Source organism: Arachis hypogaea, chromosome 4 (assembly GCF_003086295.3).
Source record: "Arachis hypogaea cultivar Tifrunner chromosome 4, arahy.Tifrunner.gnm2.J5K5, whole genome shotgun sequence".
NCBI classification, from domain to species: Eukaryota; Viridiplantae; Streptophyta; class Magnoliopsida; order Fabales; family Fabaceae; genus Arachis; species Arachis hypogaea.
The window spans coordinates 107,563,016-107,579,445 of record NC_092039.1 but is presented as its reverse complement, the minus strand read 5'-3'; the positions used below and the strand labels follow the sequence as shown (position 1 = coordinate 107,579,445).

The following is a 16,430-nucleotide window of genomic DNA, read 5'->3' as shown; positions in this document are numbered from 1 at the left end:
AATTAACTGTTTTAAACTATGAATGCCATGGAAGTCTAGTGGGTATTTGTAAATAATTTAAGATTGTTTGGAATGAGTGAATGATGAATTTGAGTTGTATTTGTGACTGAATTTGATGAATATGTATTTGATTTCTTAATTGAAAAGAGGTTGAAAATGGTTCAGTTGGGATCCGAAAAGGGTGGCTAAACCCGAGTTTTAGGAGAAGTGCTACCGAAATTTTATAAAATCTGAAGTTTTATTTGAAAAGTTATTTTAAAAGATTTGGTTTTAAAAAATTAAATTATTTGAGATTTATTTAGTTGAGAAAAGGTGTGTTTTATTTTTTTTTAAACTCGATTTAATAAGAAAAATATCATGTTTTAAATCCAATTTTGTAAGGAGGGATTTTGTTTTAAGTGTTGTTTTGAACTCGGTTTTTTTAAGAAAAGGAATCTCTGCCACAGGAGAGCAGAGAACAAAGATTAAAAAATATATTAAATTAATGAAATGTCTTCCACAGGAGAGCAGATGTGATATTGATTGGGCCTTAGTGCCAAATGTAAAGTGGGGACGCCCACACACTGAGAACTGTTTTTCAGATGTACGCTTATTGATTTAGAAAGTCACACTGTATGCGGCCTAGCCGTACGACTTATAAGCACACTGTATGCATCTGGAAAGACATATCTAGGACTCGTGCCCGGGTAATGTCGGGAGTGGGTAGGCAACCGACACATGAGCTCATGGCCTGCATTAGGAACAGGCATGTATCATATGCATTTATATGACATTGTTTGGGTGTGCATATTATAATTGGTTTGCCTATGTGAATAGTTACGTTTAATTGCTAATTGTTCTATTTGATATAACTGCTTGATTGTGTTTGAACCTTCTTACTTGTGTTTGTGGCTGAAAATTGGTTGGATTGTGATGAATTAGTGGTTGATTAAGTTGCTTAGGCCTAGGACCGTAGTTGATTATGAGATGTTGTGGTTGAAATATGACTAATTTTGAAGTAGAGATAAAAGTATTTTCAAAGGATTAAAAAAATAGTTTTACTAAGTAAGTTAATTATTTGCATTGAATTCATTATTTTTACGGCATTTTCAATCCCTACTGAAAACGTGTGGTTTGTTCTTACCTCAAATCTTTCACCTTTTCAGTGACACAGGTTTAGAGTCTTCGTCTGTCCTGAAAAGGAAAATTTGCAGGGGGTGAGAACATCGTCCTTGCTGGTTCTCAGTAGACGGTTTTTAAGAATTGTCGTAAGAGGATACATATAAAATAAAGAATTAATTTCAGCTGCAGTAATTATCACTCGTCCTATGAATCTATCCAAATCATTAACAATTAATTATCCAAAATTCAAAGTCCACTTCTTTAGTTAAAAGAATTTCAAAACTCAATTAGTATCACACAATATAATTAATTACAGCATCCGACCCTACATATAATCAAATCTTGTTACAGCCTCCAGCCTAAATTAAATCAAATCACCATCAAAACTCAATCTCAAAACAAAATTAATTACCACCATCAAGCGATACAAGGCAAATATAATCAGAAAACAATTACAGCCAGTACCACATCAGGAATAACCCTCAACGTCTGTAAAACTCGGTTAATTAATGACTAATTAACCCATAATTTAAATTTATTTTAGAAAATTAGAAATGTGATTTTTATGGCTTAATATGATAGATAAAATTAAAACAACAATTTTGACTCCAATTTTAAAGAAATCGGCCTATGATATATGTTGTTCGCGTGTAATAATGGATTCCATGAACTTTTTCCTACTATGATGAATGCTGATGATGATGAATGAAATGTCTCAGCCACGTGAGACACAAGGCTTCTGTAATTTACTCGTGTTGGTGTCAGAAAGAGTAAAATCTATCTTCTTCCTTGTGCAGTTGTGAATGATTGAAGTCAAAACCATATTTTATGCTGATAAATGGAATTATAGAAGTTGACTAGAACCAAATATTAATCTCATTATTTAAGTACATTAAATTGATGTTTTTAATTTTTATTTTAAACTAGTTATTTTAATTTTAATTTTATTTGGTGGATCGGTGTTTTTTAAGTTAAGAGTATTACTTAATTTGTATGGACGATGATGAATGAGCATTATTTCATCATCACTTTGTTTGTGTGTCTTGAATAATACAATGGTGGCCTGGAGCCTAAAACAGTTGCATTGTTAAGACCAACATCTTAGCATTTTTTTGATTTTTTTTAATTCTCCGCTTGATGCTTGTTAAGTGATTATATGTGCCAGTGTGTGTGTGCGTCTGTGAGATGATATGGTTGAAACTCCCGTGCTCATTTTAAGGGACTAACATCACTCACTTATTAGCGTCAATTGTATTTTATTTTGGATTCTTCTCTCCACTTTGCATAAAAACTCGCTTCTGATGAAAGATGCTGAAGTCACATAAAAAGTGTGTTTTCTTGCTGGTTTTGGTATTCCATTAATTCTCACTGTTTTTTGCCTTTTGCCTAAAAAATATTTTCACCACTAATGGCTTTCTTTATTATTTGCTTTCCCCTGAAGAGGTTTTAAGTTACTGACTTTATATGATGTCATTTCTATTGGTGGACTGTGACTTCGTGAATGAATTTTAAGATAATCATACAATCATCTTACTTATCAATACTTGATATGATGTCGTTTATTTGAACTAATTAGTTACCTTTATTCTTTTTCAGCATGGCACTCTCGGGGCACTTGTCCAAGATTCTGTTAAGAGCCACTACTAGACCCTATTTTATTGTTTTCCCTTCCCTTTCCCTGCTCCAATTCCCTGCTTTCCAGGTTCCCCTTTCATCTCATTTGATTTTATTTCTGTTTGATTAATCTAGTTTAGCTCATTCTGTTTAGCTTGTTTAGTTCAACTAATTTAGTTTAGTTGAATTAGGTGGTTAGAGAATCTGGACTAGTTAGTGGATGTAGGTTTTGTTTTGTTTACTACTGCTGTTCGGAATGAATTTGTCTTTCCTCTGAAAGCTGCCCTGGATGAACTTGTTTATTGTGCTGTTTTGGTGTTGAATTCTGGACTTGTGATTGCTGTTTGTTGTATTTTTTTTCATTGTCCAAAATAGATAATGTGGAAGTGTAACTGTTTCATTAATTTTTCTTGGTTTGTTGTTGCTGAGTTCTGCTCTACTTGTTGCTTGGTCCATATTATATGAACTGCAATGATTTCAGTTTGTGGAACTGGTTAAGTCATATGAATTCTGTTTGCTGCTTGCTTGAACCCGGGAAACATGCTATTTACTGCTGCTGTTTAATAAGTGTTGCTGTTTCGTGCCATGTGTTAGCAACTCGTTTCCTTGTTGCATTTCTTTGTGCTAATTATGCATTCATGCTCATTACATCCTTAATCATTGGCTGCTGCTGATTTTACTATTTTCCCTTCCCTTTCCCTGCTCCAATTCCCTGCTTCCCAGGTTCCCTTTTCATCTCATTTGATTTTATTTCTGTTTGATTAATATGGTTTAGCTCATTCTATTTAGCTTGTTTAGTTCAACTAATTTAGTTTAGTTGAATTAGGTGGTTAGAGAATCTGGACTGGTTAGTGGATGTAGGTTTTGTTTTGTTTACTACTGCTGTTCGGAAAGAATTTGTCTTTCCTCTGAAAGCTGCCCTGGATGAACTTGTTTATTGTGCTGTTTTGGTGTTGATTTCAGGACTTGTGATTGCTGTTTGTTGTATTTTTTTTCATTGTCCAAAATAGATGCTGAGGAAGTGTTACTGTTTCATTAATTTTTCTTGGTTTGTTGTTGCTGAGTTCTACTCTGCTTGTTGCTTTGTCCATATTATATGAACTGCAATGATTTCAGATTGTGGAACTGGTTAAGTCATATGAATTCTGTTTGCTGCTTGCTTGAACCTGGGAAACATGCTATTTACTGCTGTTGTTTAATAAGTGTTGCTGCTTCGTGCCATGTGTTAGCAACTCGTTTCCTTGTTGCAATTCTTTGTGCTTATTATGCATTCATGCTCATTACATCCTTAATCATTGGCTGCTACTAATTTTACTGTTTTCCCTTCCCTTCCTCTGCTCTAATTTTCTGCTTCCCAGGTTCCCCTTTCATCTCATTTGATTTTATTTCTGTTTGATTAATCCGGTTTAGCTCATTCTGATTTTGTTGTGTGATCATGCAATTGCACTTGGATTCTTTTGCAACAATTATTCATGATCTTATTTTTCATTTTCTTTTCACTATTAAGTAAATAATTAAATTAATTTCACATTGTACAAAAGCACATGGGACTGTGGCCTAAAACATTGGATATCTGAAAGTAAATAGAAATTAAATTGATGTTTTCAATGAGAAGGATTTCTGATAATTCTAAGAGATTGAGGTTATTCATTTGTTTGTGATAGAAAACATTGTGTCCCTACTTTGATGTGGTTTCTGATGCTTGCATTATGCTGCCATTATCTAATATAATCTGAAATTCTGAACAGCCATTTGAATTTGTATTTGCATTTCTCAATCATGCACTATTATTATATTGTCTATTGTTCAGGCTATTTTTGTTATCTATCCACTACTATTGCCACTTCTTTGTTCTGCTGCTCCTGTGGTAATATGATAATCTGCTACTGCTGAGTAGCTGTTCGCTGACGTTGCTACCTCTCTAATTCAACTTCTGCTGTGCTACCATTTTGTTGCTGTTGTGGAACGGATTAAGACAGTAATTAAGGTTGGTTTATGCAAATTTAAATACATATATTAATTTGTTATTGATGTCATGCGTGCAACTTGGTGCTTTCCTGAGGCACTCATCACTTTAGGCACTTCTTTAAGCATTGCTAAAATTCAATTTTCTCTGTTATTTTATGTCTAATGCCTTCAAAGTATTTTTGAGGCTTGCACAATATTGTCTCTTAGTTAAGTAGGAAGCTAGATTTGCAGTTAGTGAGACAAACAGTAAGGACTTCAATTTAGAAACTTAGCTATCTACGTGAAATATATAGGTTTTCGATGGATATGTCAAAAGACTGGATGGATACACCACGTCATGAGAAAGAATATCAAGTTGGTGTAGAAAGATTTTTACACTTTGCTTTCTCATCAAAGGGAGTTCCTCAAGGGGAAGAAATTCAATGCCCTTGTGCAAAGTGTTGTAATATATTTTGGTTAAAGAGAGATGACATATATGATCATCTAATATGTCACGGTTTTGTAAAACGTTATAGGCGGTGGTTTAATCATGGGGAATCACTTTTTGCTATGGATATTGACAGTGACATAGGCGGTGAATATAACTGCAATGATAACATTGATGAGTTGTTACGTGATAGATTTCGAGATAATACACAAGTTGACGGACAAAACATGGGGCCTAACGAATGTGCAAATGAATTTTATAAATTGGTAGACGAGGCAAGCCAAGAACTATACCCCGGGTGCAAAGGATTCACAAGATTATCCTTTACCATTCGTCTTTACTTGTTAAAATGCTTGCATGGTTGGAGTAATGCGTCATTTACTTCTCTCTTGGAATTATTGAAAGAAGCAATGCCATATTTGAATATTCCTATTTCTTTTGATAAAACCAAGAATATGGTGAAGAACTTGGGTCTTGACTACCAAAAGATCGATGCATGTCGCAATGACTGCATGTTGTATCGGAACGGGTATGAGAATGACTCATCTTGTCATGTCTGTGGAATATCCCGTTATATTGAGCATCATGAAGAAGAGGATGATGTTACCTCATCTAGAAAGCCTCGCAAAGTTGCTGCAAAAACTCTAAGGCATTTCCCTTTGATTCCCAGACTTCAACGGCTTTTTATGTGCACAAGAACTGTCGAAGCTATGTCTTGGCATCACAATGAGCTTGTTAAAGACGGGTCCTTAAGGCATCCTGCCAATGGTCAATCTTGGAAAGCATTTGACAATCGACATGAAGATTTTGCAAAGGAGCCTCGTAATGTGAGACTTGGATTAGCAAGCGACGGATTCAATCCATTCCGAACTTTGAGCAGTACACATAGTACATGGCCTGTTGTTCTGATGGTGTATAATCTACCCCCTTGGATGAGCATGAAGCCTGATTATTTTATGCTATCTTTACTCATTCCTGGACCACAATCACCGGGAAATGACATTGATATCTATCTTCAACCGTTGATTGAAGAATTAAAAGAATTATGGGAGTCAGGTGTCGAAACATATGATTGTATCACGTTTTTATTGATGCTATAAATCGGATTTATTTATTGAATAATAAGTTGGTTGTTTGATATCAAATATAAAGGAGATTTTCAGAATCCTTGTGCAGATTAGTGGATATATGTAGCAAAATTAAATCTGATTGTTAGAACGCTTTTTATGTTACAAAAATTAAGTTTGATGTCAAATCTGATTGTTAGAAAAATTAGTGGGCTGAAGTTTACTACATCATCCATTTTTCATTTATCTTTGTTCATTTGTGTTTTTTATTTTGCAGGGCACAGGTCAAAACAATTTACCTTGCAATGATACAGAAAGTTTTTATATCTTGGCATGAAGTACAAGAAGACTTTGGTTAATTAGGAATTCTAATTCATGTATTAGGAATTTCATGAGAAGTTATGACTTTCGCTTTTGGTATTTTGAAGAAGACTTTGATTAGGAATTCTAATTCATGTAGTAGGAATTCGTGAGTAGTTATGATTTTCACTTTTGGTATTTTGTTAGTGTATGTTGTTATGTGATCACACACTTATTTTGGTGACAATTTTATGAAAGTTGGATTACTTGATTATTGGTCATTGACTAAATTAAAAATTATCTATGAATTCATGTAAGGTTTTATTTATGAAGATTAAAAAGGGAACTAGGTTACTGACCATCTATTTTTCCACGCTTTAAAAACGTGGCCATATGGCCATATCTCTGTCTATTGCCACGCTTAGAAAGCGTGGCTGTATCTAAGCTTTTTCGCCACGCTTTTCAAGCGTGGCCATACCTCCTTTACTACCACGCTTTTGCCACACTTTACATGCGTGGCCGTACCTCCCCTTTTGCCACGCTTTAAAAGCGTGGCCTTATCTCCTATTTTTGCCACGCTTTACAAGCGTGGCCATATCTGGTCTACTGCCACGCATGAAAAGCGTGGCCAGATCTGCCCTACCGCCACGCTTTTACAGTTTGGCCATATCTCTACCTATCGCCACGCTTTTAAAGCGTGGCCGTATTTCCCTCCTACAGCCACGCTTTTCCAAGTGGCAGTTTGTAAAAAAGCGTGGCAAACAAAAAGCGTGACAATAGGTTGCAAAAAGCGTGGCGATAGAGCAACCGCCACCCTTTGATAGGCCACCCTTTCGAAAGCGTGGTGATAGCTTAAAAAGCGTGGCGAAAAGCTATCACCACGCTTTTTTCAACTTTTCGCCACGCTTTAAAAGCGTGGCAAAAGACGTGTTTTCTTGTAGTGGAATTGCAGGGAAGTATGACTTATTATTGGTTATGGAAAAAGATATATTTTTGGTTTTTGAAATAGAGAACAAGTAATTTAAATAGCAAGAGAAATAAATTAATAATTAAGAAAACTCTTGGCAAGGTATGAGAATTAGAATGCTTATCCTAGTTATCCTTATCAATGGTGATGAGAATTATAGTTTTGCTCCCATTAAATCAAGTAGTTAAATTAAATTAACACCTAAAGTCCTAGTCAACTCCTAAGGAAAGACTAGAGTTATAGGAATCTAAATCAATCAGCAAAGATATCAATTATCAATTACAATGAGTTTGACAACTCAAGAGTTACCAATTACTCAACCAAAGCCAAGAATGTAGAAAGCTAAATAAAAATCATATATTTGAAAATACCTCAAATTGCATTAATTAAGAAAATCCTAACATAAAAAGTTCATAAGCCAATTTGGCAACATAAATCAAATAAAAGCATTAGAGTATCTAAGAATGGAAGAGAAACATAAATTAAAGTAACATTGAACCTGTAACTGAAGAGGTCATAGCTTAAACATAATAGAAATCCTAAATCCTAATCCTAAGAGAGAGGAAAGAACCTCTCTCTCTAAAAACTACATCTAAATTATGAAAAGTGAATTATGAGTCGTCCCTTTTCATTCCTCCACTTTGCAGCATTTAATCTGAGTTTTCTGGGCTTGAAACTGGGCCGGAAATAGCCCAGAAATCGCTGGGAACAAAATCTGCCACGCTTATTTTCGTCACTGCAATGTGTCCGCGTGGATCACGCATTTGCGTTGCCTAGCTGTGCGGCCACTATGACAAATTATATATCAAATCGAAGCCCTGAACGTTAGCTTTCCAACGCAACTGAAACCGCATCATTTGGACCTTTGTAGCTCAAGTTATGACCGTTTGAGTGCGAAGAGGTCAGGTTGGACAGCTTAGCAATTTCTTCAAGTTCTTGTATTCTTTCCACTTTTGCATGCTTCTTTTCCATCCTCTGAGCCATTCCTACCCTATAAACTCTGAAATCACTTAACACACATATCAAGGCATTGAATGGTAATAAGAGATGATTAAAGTACACAGATTAAAGACTCTAGGAAGTAAGTTTTCAATCATAGAACAAATTCTGGGAAGGAATTGTAAAACCATGCAAATAGTATGAATAAGTGTGCAAAGGCTTGATAAAAACTACTCAATTGAGCACAAGATAAACCATAAAATAGTGGTTTATCAACCTCCCCACACTTAGACATTAGCATGTCCTCGTGCTAAGCTCAAGAGAAGCTATAAAGGAGTGATGAGGAACGGTAAAATGTATGAAATGCAACCTATCTATATGAATGCAACTATATGCTAAGATGTTTCTACCTACTTTGGTTAAAAGTAAATAAATCTTTCAAGAACAAATATGAACTGGATTTCGCTAATTCAAATCACAAAATAAAGTACAAGTAAACTTGCAGAAGAAAATAGCTCATGAAAGCCGGGAACAAAGAATCAAGCATCGAACCCTCACTGGAAGTGTATGCACTCTAATCACTCAGGTGTTTAAGGTTCGATCTCTCAAATCTCTACTAACCTTGCTTTCTAAGGCTTGCTCTTCTTCTACCAATCAACAAAAGTTTAATGCACGAATACACAAATCAAGAGGTCTTTTAAGGGTTGTAATGGGGTTAGGGTCAAGGTAGGATTGTATTTGGTCAAGTGGACTAAAATCTGAATCCTTAATTAACCTAAACTTTTCTCACCTAACTTAAGACAATCCATGTAATCACAATACAAGATCTAACTGCCCATTAACTATGTTTACCACATATTCATGCATCCCAAATTTAAGTACAACTCATATGCATTGATATTATTACTTTAACTTGGGGCATTTTGTCCCCTTTTTGTTTATTTGCTCTTTTTTTCTTTTTATTTATTTTTTTCTTTTTCTATTTTTCTTTTTTTAACATATTTTTTTCCTTTTTCAATGCATATGATTAAGGTGTTGAATGCATAAACATGTTCTTAACATTTTTCACATTTTCACACAAAGTCTAACATACTCAATTCCCAAACCAAATGTTTTGAAATTCACTTTCCCCACACTTAATTCATGAGCACTTTCACTAGTCTAAGCTAATCAAGGATTCAAATTAAGGACATTATTATTTTTCGCTTAGAGTTAGTGATAAGCTAAAGTAAAGAACAAAGGGGTAAAATATACTCAACATTGGTTTGCAAAGGATAATACAGGGTAAGGCCATATGGGTATGTAAGCTAAGTAAAACAAGGCCTCAATCATATAAGTATATGCATACATTAAACCATGGAAATTGATGAGCGGATAATTTATACGCTTTTTGGCATTATTTTTAGTATGTTTTTAGTATGTTTTAGTTAGTTTTTATTATATTTTTATTAGTTTTTATTTAAAATTCACTTTTCTGGACTTTACTATGAGTTTGTGTGTTTTTTTGTGATTTCAGGTATTTTCTGGATGAAATTGAGGGACCTGAGCAAAAATATGATTCAGAGGCTGAAAAGGACTGCAGATGCTGTTGGATTCTGACCTCCCTGCACTCGAAGTGGATTTTCTGGAGCTACCAAACCCCAATTGGCACGCTCTCAATTGCGTTGGAAAGTAGACATCCAGGGCTTTCCAGAAATATATAATATTCTATACTTTGTCCGAGATTTGATGGCCCAAACCGGCGTTCCAAATCAGCTCAAGAATTCCCGGCGTTAAAACGCCGAAACTGGCACAAAAGTAGGAGTTAAACGCCCAAACTGGCACAAAAGTTGGCGTTTAACTCCAAGAAAAGTCTCTACACATGAAAGCTTCAATGCTCAGCCCAAGCACACACCAAATGGGCCCGGAAGTGGATTTTTACATCATTTACTCATTTCTGTAAACCCTAAGCTACTAGTTCTCTATAAATAGGATCTTTTGCTATTGTATTTTCATCTTGGTTCTTTTGGTTCCCTCTCTGGGGCCGAAGCCAATGATCACCATTATCACTAATTTATTTTCAATGGTGGAGTTTCTACACACCATAGATTAAGGTGTGGAGCTCTGCTGTACTTCGAGTATTAATGCAATTACTATTGTTCTTCTATTCAATTCAGCTTATTCTTGTTCCAAGATATTCATTCGCACTCAAGAACTTGATGAATGTGATGATTATGTGACGCTCATCATCATTCTCACTTATGAACGCATGCCTGACAACCATTTCCGTTCTACATGCAAACAAGGCTTGAATGTGTATCTCTTGGATTCCTTAATCAGAATCTTCGTGGTATAAGCTAGAATCCATTGGCGGCCATTCTTGAGAATCCGGAAGGTCTAAACCTTGTCTGTGGTATTCTGAGTAGGATTCAAGGATTGAATGACTGTGACGAGCTTCAAACTCGCGATTGTGGGGCGTTAGTGACAAACGCAAAAGAATCACTAGATTCTATTCCGACATGTCGAGAACCGACAGATGAATAGCCGTGCTGTGACAGAGCGTGTTGAACATTTTCACTGGGAGGACGGGACTGTAGCCATTGACAATGGTGATGCCCAACATACAGCTTGTCATGGAAAGGAGTAAGAAGGATTGGATGAAGACAGTAGGAAAGCAGAGAGACGGAAGGGACAAAGCATCTCCATACGCTTATCTGAAATTCTCACCAATGAATTACATAAGTATCTCTATCTTTATTTTATGTTTTATTCATCTTTTAATCATTAATCCTCCATAACCATTTGAATCCGCCTGACTGAGATTTACAAGATGACCATAGCTTGCTTCATACCAACAATCTTCGTGGGATCGACCCTTACTCGCGTAAGGTTTATTACTTAGACGACCCAGTGCACTTGCTGGTTAGTTGTGCGAAGTTGTGATAAAGAGTTGAGATTACAATTGAGCGTACCATGTTGATGGCGCCACTGATGATCACAATTTCGTGCACCAAGTTTTTGGCGCCGTTGCCGGGGATTGTTCGAGTTTGGACAACTGACGGTTCATCTTGTTGCTTAGATTAGGTAATTTTATTTTATTTTGTTCTTCAGAGTTCTTAAGAATGAATTCTAGAGTTTTATATGATGTTTTCATCATCACTAAAGCTGATTGATTCTCATCAATTTAGCTCTTGAATGTAATGTCCTGCTGAAGCTTGGCTAGCCATGTCTAATCTTTTTAGACTGCAGCTTTAGACTAACATTGCATGATTCCTGGGAATTCTTATTAAGAATTTTGATATCCTTATTTTCTTTTCCACTCAATTTTCGAAAAATCCAAAAAAAATTATAAAATCTTAAAACCAAAAATAATTTTATGTTTCTTGTTTGAGTCTAGTGTCTAATTTTAAGTTTGGTGTCAATTGCATGTCTTTATTCTTCTAATTTTCGAAAATTACACGCATTATGTTCTTTGTTGATCTTCAAGTTGTTCTTGATGATTTCCTTGCTCTGATCTTTAAATTCTCATGTCTTGAGTGTTTTGTTGTTTCTCATATGCATTCTCAATTTGTTAGTGTCAATAGTATACAAACTTCTAAGTTTGGTGTCTTGCATGCATTGTTTATTTGATTTTAGTTGCATTTTGATTATTCCTCATCATTAAAAATTCAAAAAAAAATTTATTTGTGTCTTTTCAAGTCAATAATACAGAGAATTGAAGATTCAGAACATACAGTAGAGGAATTACACAGAAAAAGCTGGGCGTTCAAAACGCCCAGTGAGGAAGGAAAACTGGTGTTTAAACGCCAGCCAGGGAACCTGGCTGGGCGTTTAACGCCCAAAAGGGTAGCATTTTGGGCGTTAAACGCCAGAATGGATACCATTCTGGGCGTTTAACGCCAGGATGGCACAAGAGGGAAGATTTTGTTTTTAATTCAAATTTTTTCAAGTTTTCATAATTTTTCAAAATCAAATCTTTTTCAAACCATATCTTTTCAATCATATATTTTCAAAATCAATTTCTTTCCATTCTCAAAAATACTTGCCTACAATTAATGATTTGATTCAACATTTCAAGTATGTTGCCTTTTCTGTTAAGAAAGGTTTAATGTTTGAATCATATCCTTTAAATTTCTTGTTAGCCAAGTCATTAATTTTAAAAATCAAATCTTTTTAAATTGTTTCTCAATCATATCTTTTCAATCATATCTTTTTAAAACTATATCTTTTCAATCATATCTTTTTAATCACATCTTTTTTCAAAACTAATTTTTCAATCATATCTTTTTGATTTCTAATTTCAAAATCTTTTTTCACAATCACTTAATTTCTTTCCCAATCTTACTTTTCGAAAATCATTCATCAAATTTTCAAAATATATTTTAAATTATTTCAAAATCTTTTACTTTATTTTCGAAAGTTCTTCCCCTCGTTTCACATCCTTCTATTTAAGGACTAACACTCCTCCACTATCAACAATTCGAACTCTATCTCTCTTGATAAGTTCGAATTCTTCTTCTTCTACCTCCTCCTTCTATTCTTCTTTTCCTCTGACATCTCAAGGAATCTCTATACTGTGATGTAGAGGATTCCATATTTTCTTGTTCTCTTCTCTTTCATATGAGTAGGAGCAAAGACAAAAGCATTCTTGTTGAGGCTGACCCTGAACCTGAAAGGACCTTGAAGTGAAAGCTAAGAGAAGCAAAAGCACTACTCTCTGTAGAGGACCTAACAGAAATCTTCAAGCAAGAAGAAGACATGGCAGCCGAAAACAACAACAATGCCAACAATGCAAGGAAGGTGCTGTGTGACTTTACTACACCTACTCCCGACTTCTATGGGAGAAGCATCTCTATCCCTGCCATTGGAGCAAACAACTTTGAGCTTAAGCCTCAATTAGTTTCTCTAATGCAACAGAATTGCAAGTTCCATGGACTTCCATTGGAAGATCCTCATCAGTTTTTAGCTGAATTCTTGCAAATCTGTGATACTATCAAGACCAATGGGGTTGACCCTGAGGTCTACAGACTTATGCTATTCCCTTTTTCTGTAAGAGATAGAGCTAGGATATGGTTGGACTCACAACCTAAAGAAATCCTGAACTCTTGAGAAAAGCTAGTCAATGCCTTCTTGGCAAAGTTCTTTCCACCTCAAAAATTGAGTAAGCTTAGAGTGGAAGTCCAAACCTTCAGACAGAAGGAAGGTGAATCCCTCTATGAAGCTTGGGAAAGATACAAACAATTGATCAGAAAGTGTCCTTCTGACATGCTTTCTGAATGGAGCATCATATGTATCTTCTATGATGGTCTGTCTGAACTGTCCAAGATGTCATTGGACAGTTCTGCTGGAGGATCTCTTCATCTGAAGAAGACGCCTGCAGAAGCTCAAGAACTCATTGAAATGGTTGCAAATAACCAATTCATGTACACTTCTGAAAGGAATCCTGTGAGTAATGGGACAAATCAGAAGAAAGGAGTTCTTGAGATTGATACTCTGAATGCCATATTGGCTCAGAAAAAAATATTGACTCAGCAAGTTGATGAGCGGATAATTTATACGCTTTTTGGCATTGTTTTCATATAGTTTTTAGTAAGTTTGAGCTACTTTTAGGGATGTTTTCATTAGTTTTTATGTTAAATTCACATTTCTGGACTTTACTATGAGTTTGTGTGTTTTTCTGTGATTTCAGGTAAATTCTGACTGAAATTGAGGGATTTGAGCAAAACTCTGAAGAAGGCTGACAAAAGGACTGCTGATGCTGTTGGAATCTGACCTCCCTGCACTCGAAATGGATTTTCTGGAGCTACAGAACTCCAATTGGCGCGCTCTCAACGGCGTTGGAAAGTAGACATCCAGAGCTTTCCAGCAATATATAATAGTCCATACTTTATTCGAAGAATGACGACGTAACTTGGCGTTGAACGCCAAGTACACGCTGCTGTCTGGAGTAAAACGCCAGAAAAACGTCATGATCCGGAGTTGAACGCCCAAAACACGTCATAACCTGAAGTTTGACGCCAAGAAATGCCTCTACACGTGAATTCATCAAGCTCAGCCCAAGCACACACCAAGTGGGCCCCGGAAGTGGATTTATGCATCAATTACTTACTCATGTAAACCCTAGTAGCTAGTCTAGTATATATAGGACATTTATCTATTGTATTAGACATCTTTGATCTCAGTTTTGTTTTATTCTTCATCTTAGGGGATCATTGATCACGTTAGAGAGGGCTGGCCATTCGGCCATGCCTGAACTCTTTGCTTATGTATTTTCAACGGTGGAGTTTCTGCACACCATAGATTAAGGGTGTGGAGCTCTGCTGTACCTCAAGTATTAATGAAATTCTATCTTCTTTTATTCAAATCTCTCTTATTCTTATTCCAAGATATTCATTCGTACCCAAGAACATGATGAATGTGATGAGTCAGATTACCCTCATTATCATTCTCAATTATGAACGCGCGTGATTGACAACCATGTCCGTTCTACATGCAACAGAGCTTGAATGTATATCTCTTAGATTCCCCAACAGAATCTTCATGGTATAAGTTAGATAGTTGGCGGCATTCATCTGGATCCGGAAAGTCCAACCTTGTCTGTGGTGTTCCGAGTAGGATCCTGGGAGTCCGGAAAGTCCAACCTTGTCTGTGGTGTTCCGAGTAGGATTCCGATCATGAGTGACCGTGACGTGCTTCAAACTTTAACCTGCTGGGCGTTGGTGACAGACGCAAAAGAGGGATTCTATTCCAGTAGGAGCGGGAACCAACCGGTGATTAGCCGTACTGTGACAGAGTGCGTTGCATAGTTTTCACTGCGAGGATGGGATGTAGCCATCAGCCATGGGTGATGCCTCCAGACTGGTTAGCTGTGCGAGTGACAGCCGCACAGGTTATTTCCCCGTGAGGAATGAAAGTAGCCACAGTTGATGGTGAACCCCTATACAAAGCTTGCCATGGAAAGGAGTAAGAAGGATTGAGTAGAAGGAGTAGGAGAGCAGGCATCCTTGAGCCATGCAGCAGCTGTATATACTTAAAAGATACCTCTACTAATGAATCTGCATAAGTATTTCTATCCCTTTTATTATTTCTTCTTTTTATTATTTATTCTAAAACCCATAAACTATTTTAATCTGCCTAACTGAGATTTGCAAGGTGACCATAGCTTGCTTCATACCAACAATCTCTGTGGATTCGACCCTTACTCACGTAAGGTTATTACTTGGACGACCCAGTACACTTGCTGGTTAGTTGAACGAGATTGTGAAGAAAATAAACAATGCCCTCAGAGTATACATCTTTTATAAATCCAATTACAAGAAAAAAGGGAATCACAATTTCGTCCACCACAAGTCAATATGATTTCTCAAATTCTGTCTGGAATGTAAGCTGCACCAGGCGGTACTAAGGACGCTTCATCTGAAGAAGAAGCTTATGATCCTGAGAACCCATCAATGGAGGAGGTGAATTACATGGGAGAACCCTATGGAAACACCTATAATCCTTCATGGAGAAATCATCCAAATCTCTCATGGAAGGATCAACAGAGACCTCAACAAGGCTTCAACAACAACAATGGTGGAAGAAACAGGTTTAGCAATGGCAAGCCTTTTCCATCATCTTCTCAGCAACAGACAGAGAATTCTAAGCAGAGCTACTCTGACTTAGCAACCATGGTCTCTAATCTAATCAAAACCACTCAAAGTTTCATGACTAAAACAAGGTCTTCCATTAGAAACTTGGAGGCACAAGTGGGTCAGCTGAGTAAGAAAGTTACTGAACTCCCTCCTAGTACTTTTCCAAGCAATATAGAAGAGAATCCAAAAGGAGAGTGTAAGGCCATCAACATTGCCAAATTTGGAGAGGAGGAAGAGGCAGTGATCGCCGCTGAGGAAGACCTCAATGGACGTCCACCGGCCTCCAATGAGTTCCCTAATGAGGAACCATGGGAATCTGAGCCTCACACTGAGACCATAAAGATTCCATTGGATTTACTTCTGCCATTCATGAGCTCTGATGAGTATTCTTCCTCTGGAGAGGACGAAGATGTCACTGAAGAGCAAGTTGCTAA

The 16,430-nt window shown here is 36.4% G+C and overlaps 1 protein-coding gene and 1 non-coding gene across 2 annotated transcripts; one reads left to right on the top strand and one right to left on the bottom strand.

Moving 5' to 3' along the window:
* The first annotated feature begins 4,983 nt into the window (after window positions 1-4,983).
* On the top strand, window positions 4,984-6,210 carry LOC112795135 (uncharacterized). Its single transcript, XM_025837087.1, has one exon. The coding sequence runs from the start codon at window positions 4,984-4,986 to the stop codon at window positions 6,208-6,210; it is 1,227 nt and encodes a 408-aa protein (XP_025692872.1).
* A 7,315-nt stretch (window positions 6,211-13,525) lies between these two features.
* Window positions 13,526-13,633, bottom strand: LOC112798478 (small nucleolar RNA R71). Its single transcript, XR_003200088.1, has one exon. It is a non-coding gene; the product is annotated as a small nucleolar RNA R71 (small nucleolar RNA).
* Window positions 13,634-16,430: the final 2,797 nt, after the last annotated feature.

Coding starts and splice junctions, on each gene's coding strand:
- LOC112795135 (XM_025837087.1), top strand. CDS start 4,984: ATGGATATGTCAAAAGACTGGATGGATACACCACGTCATGAGAAAGAA.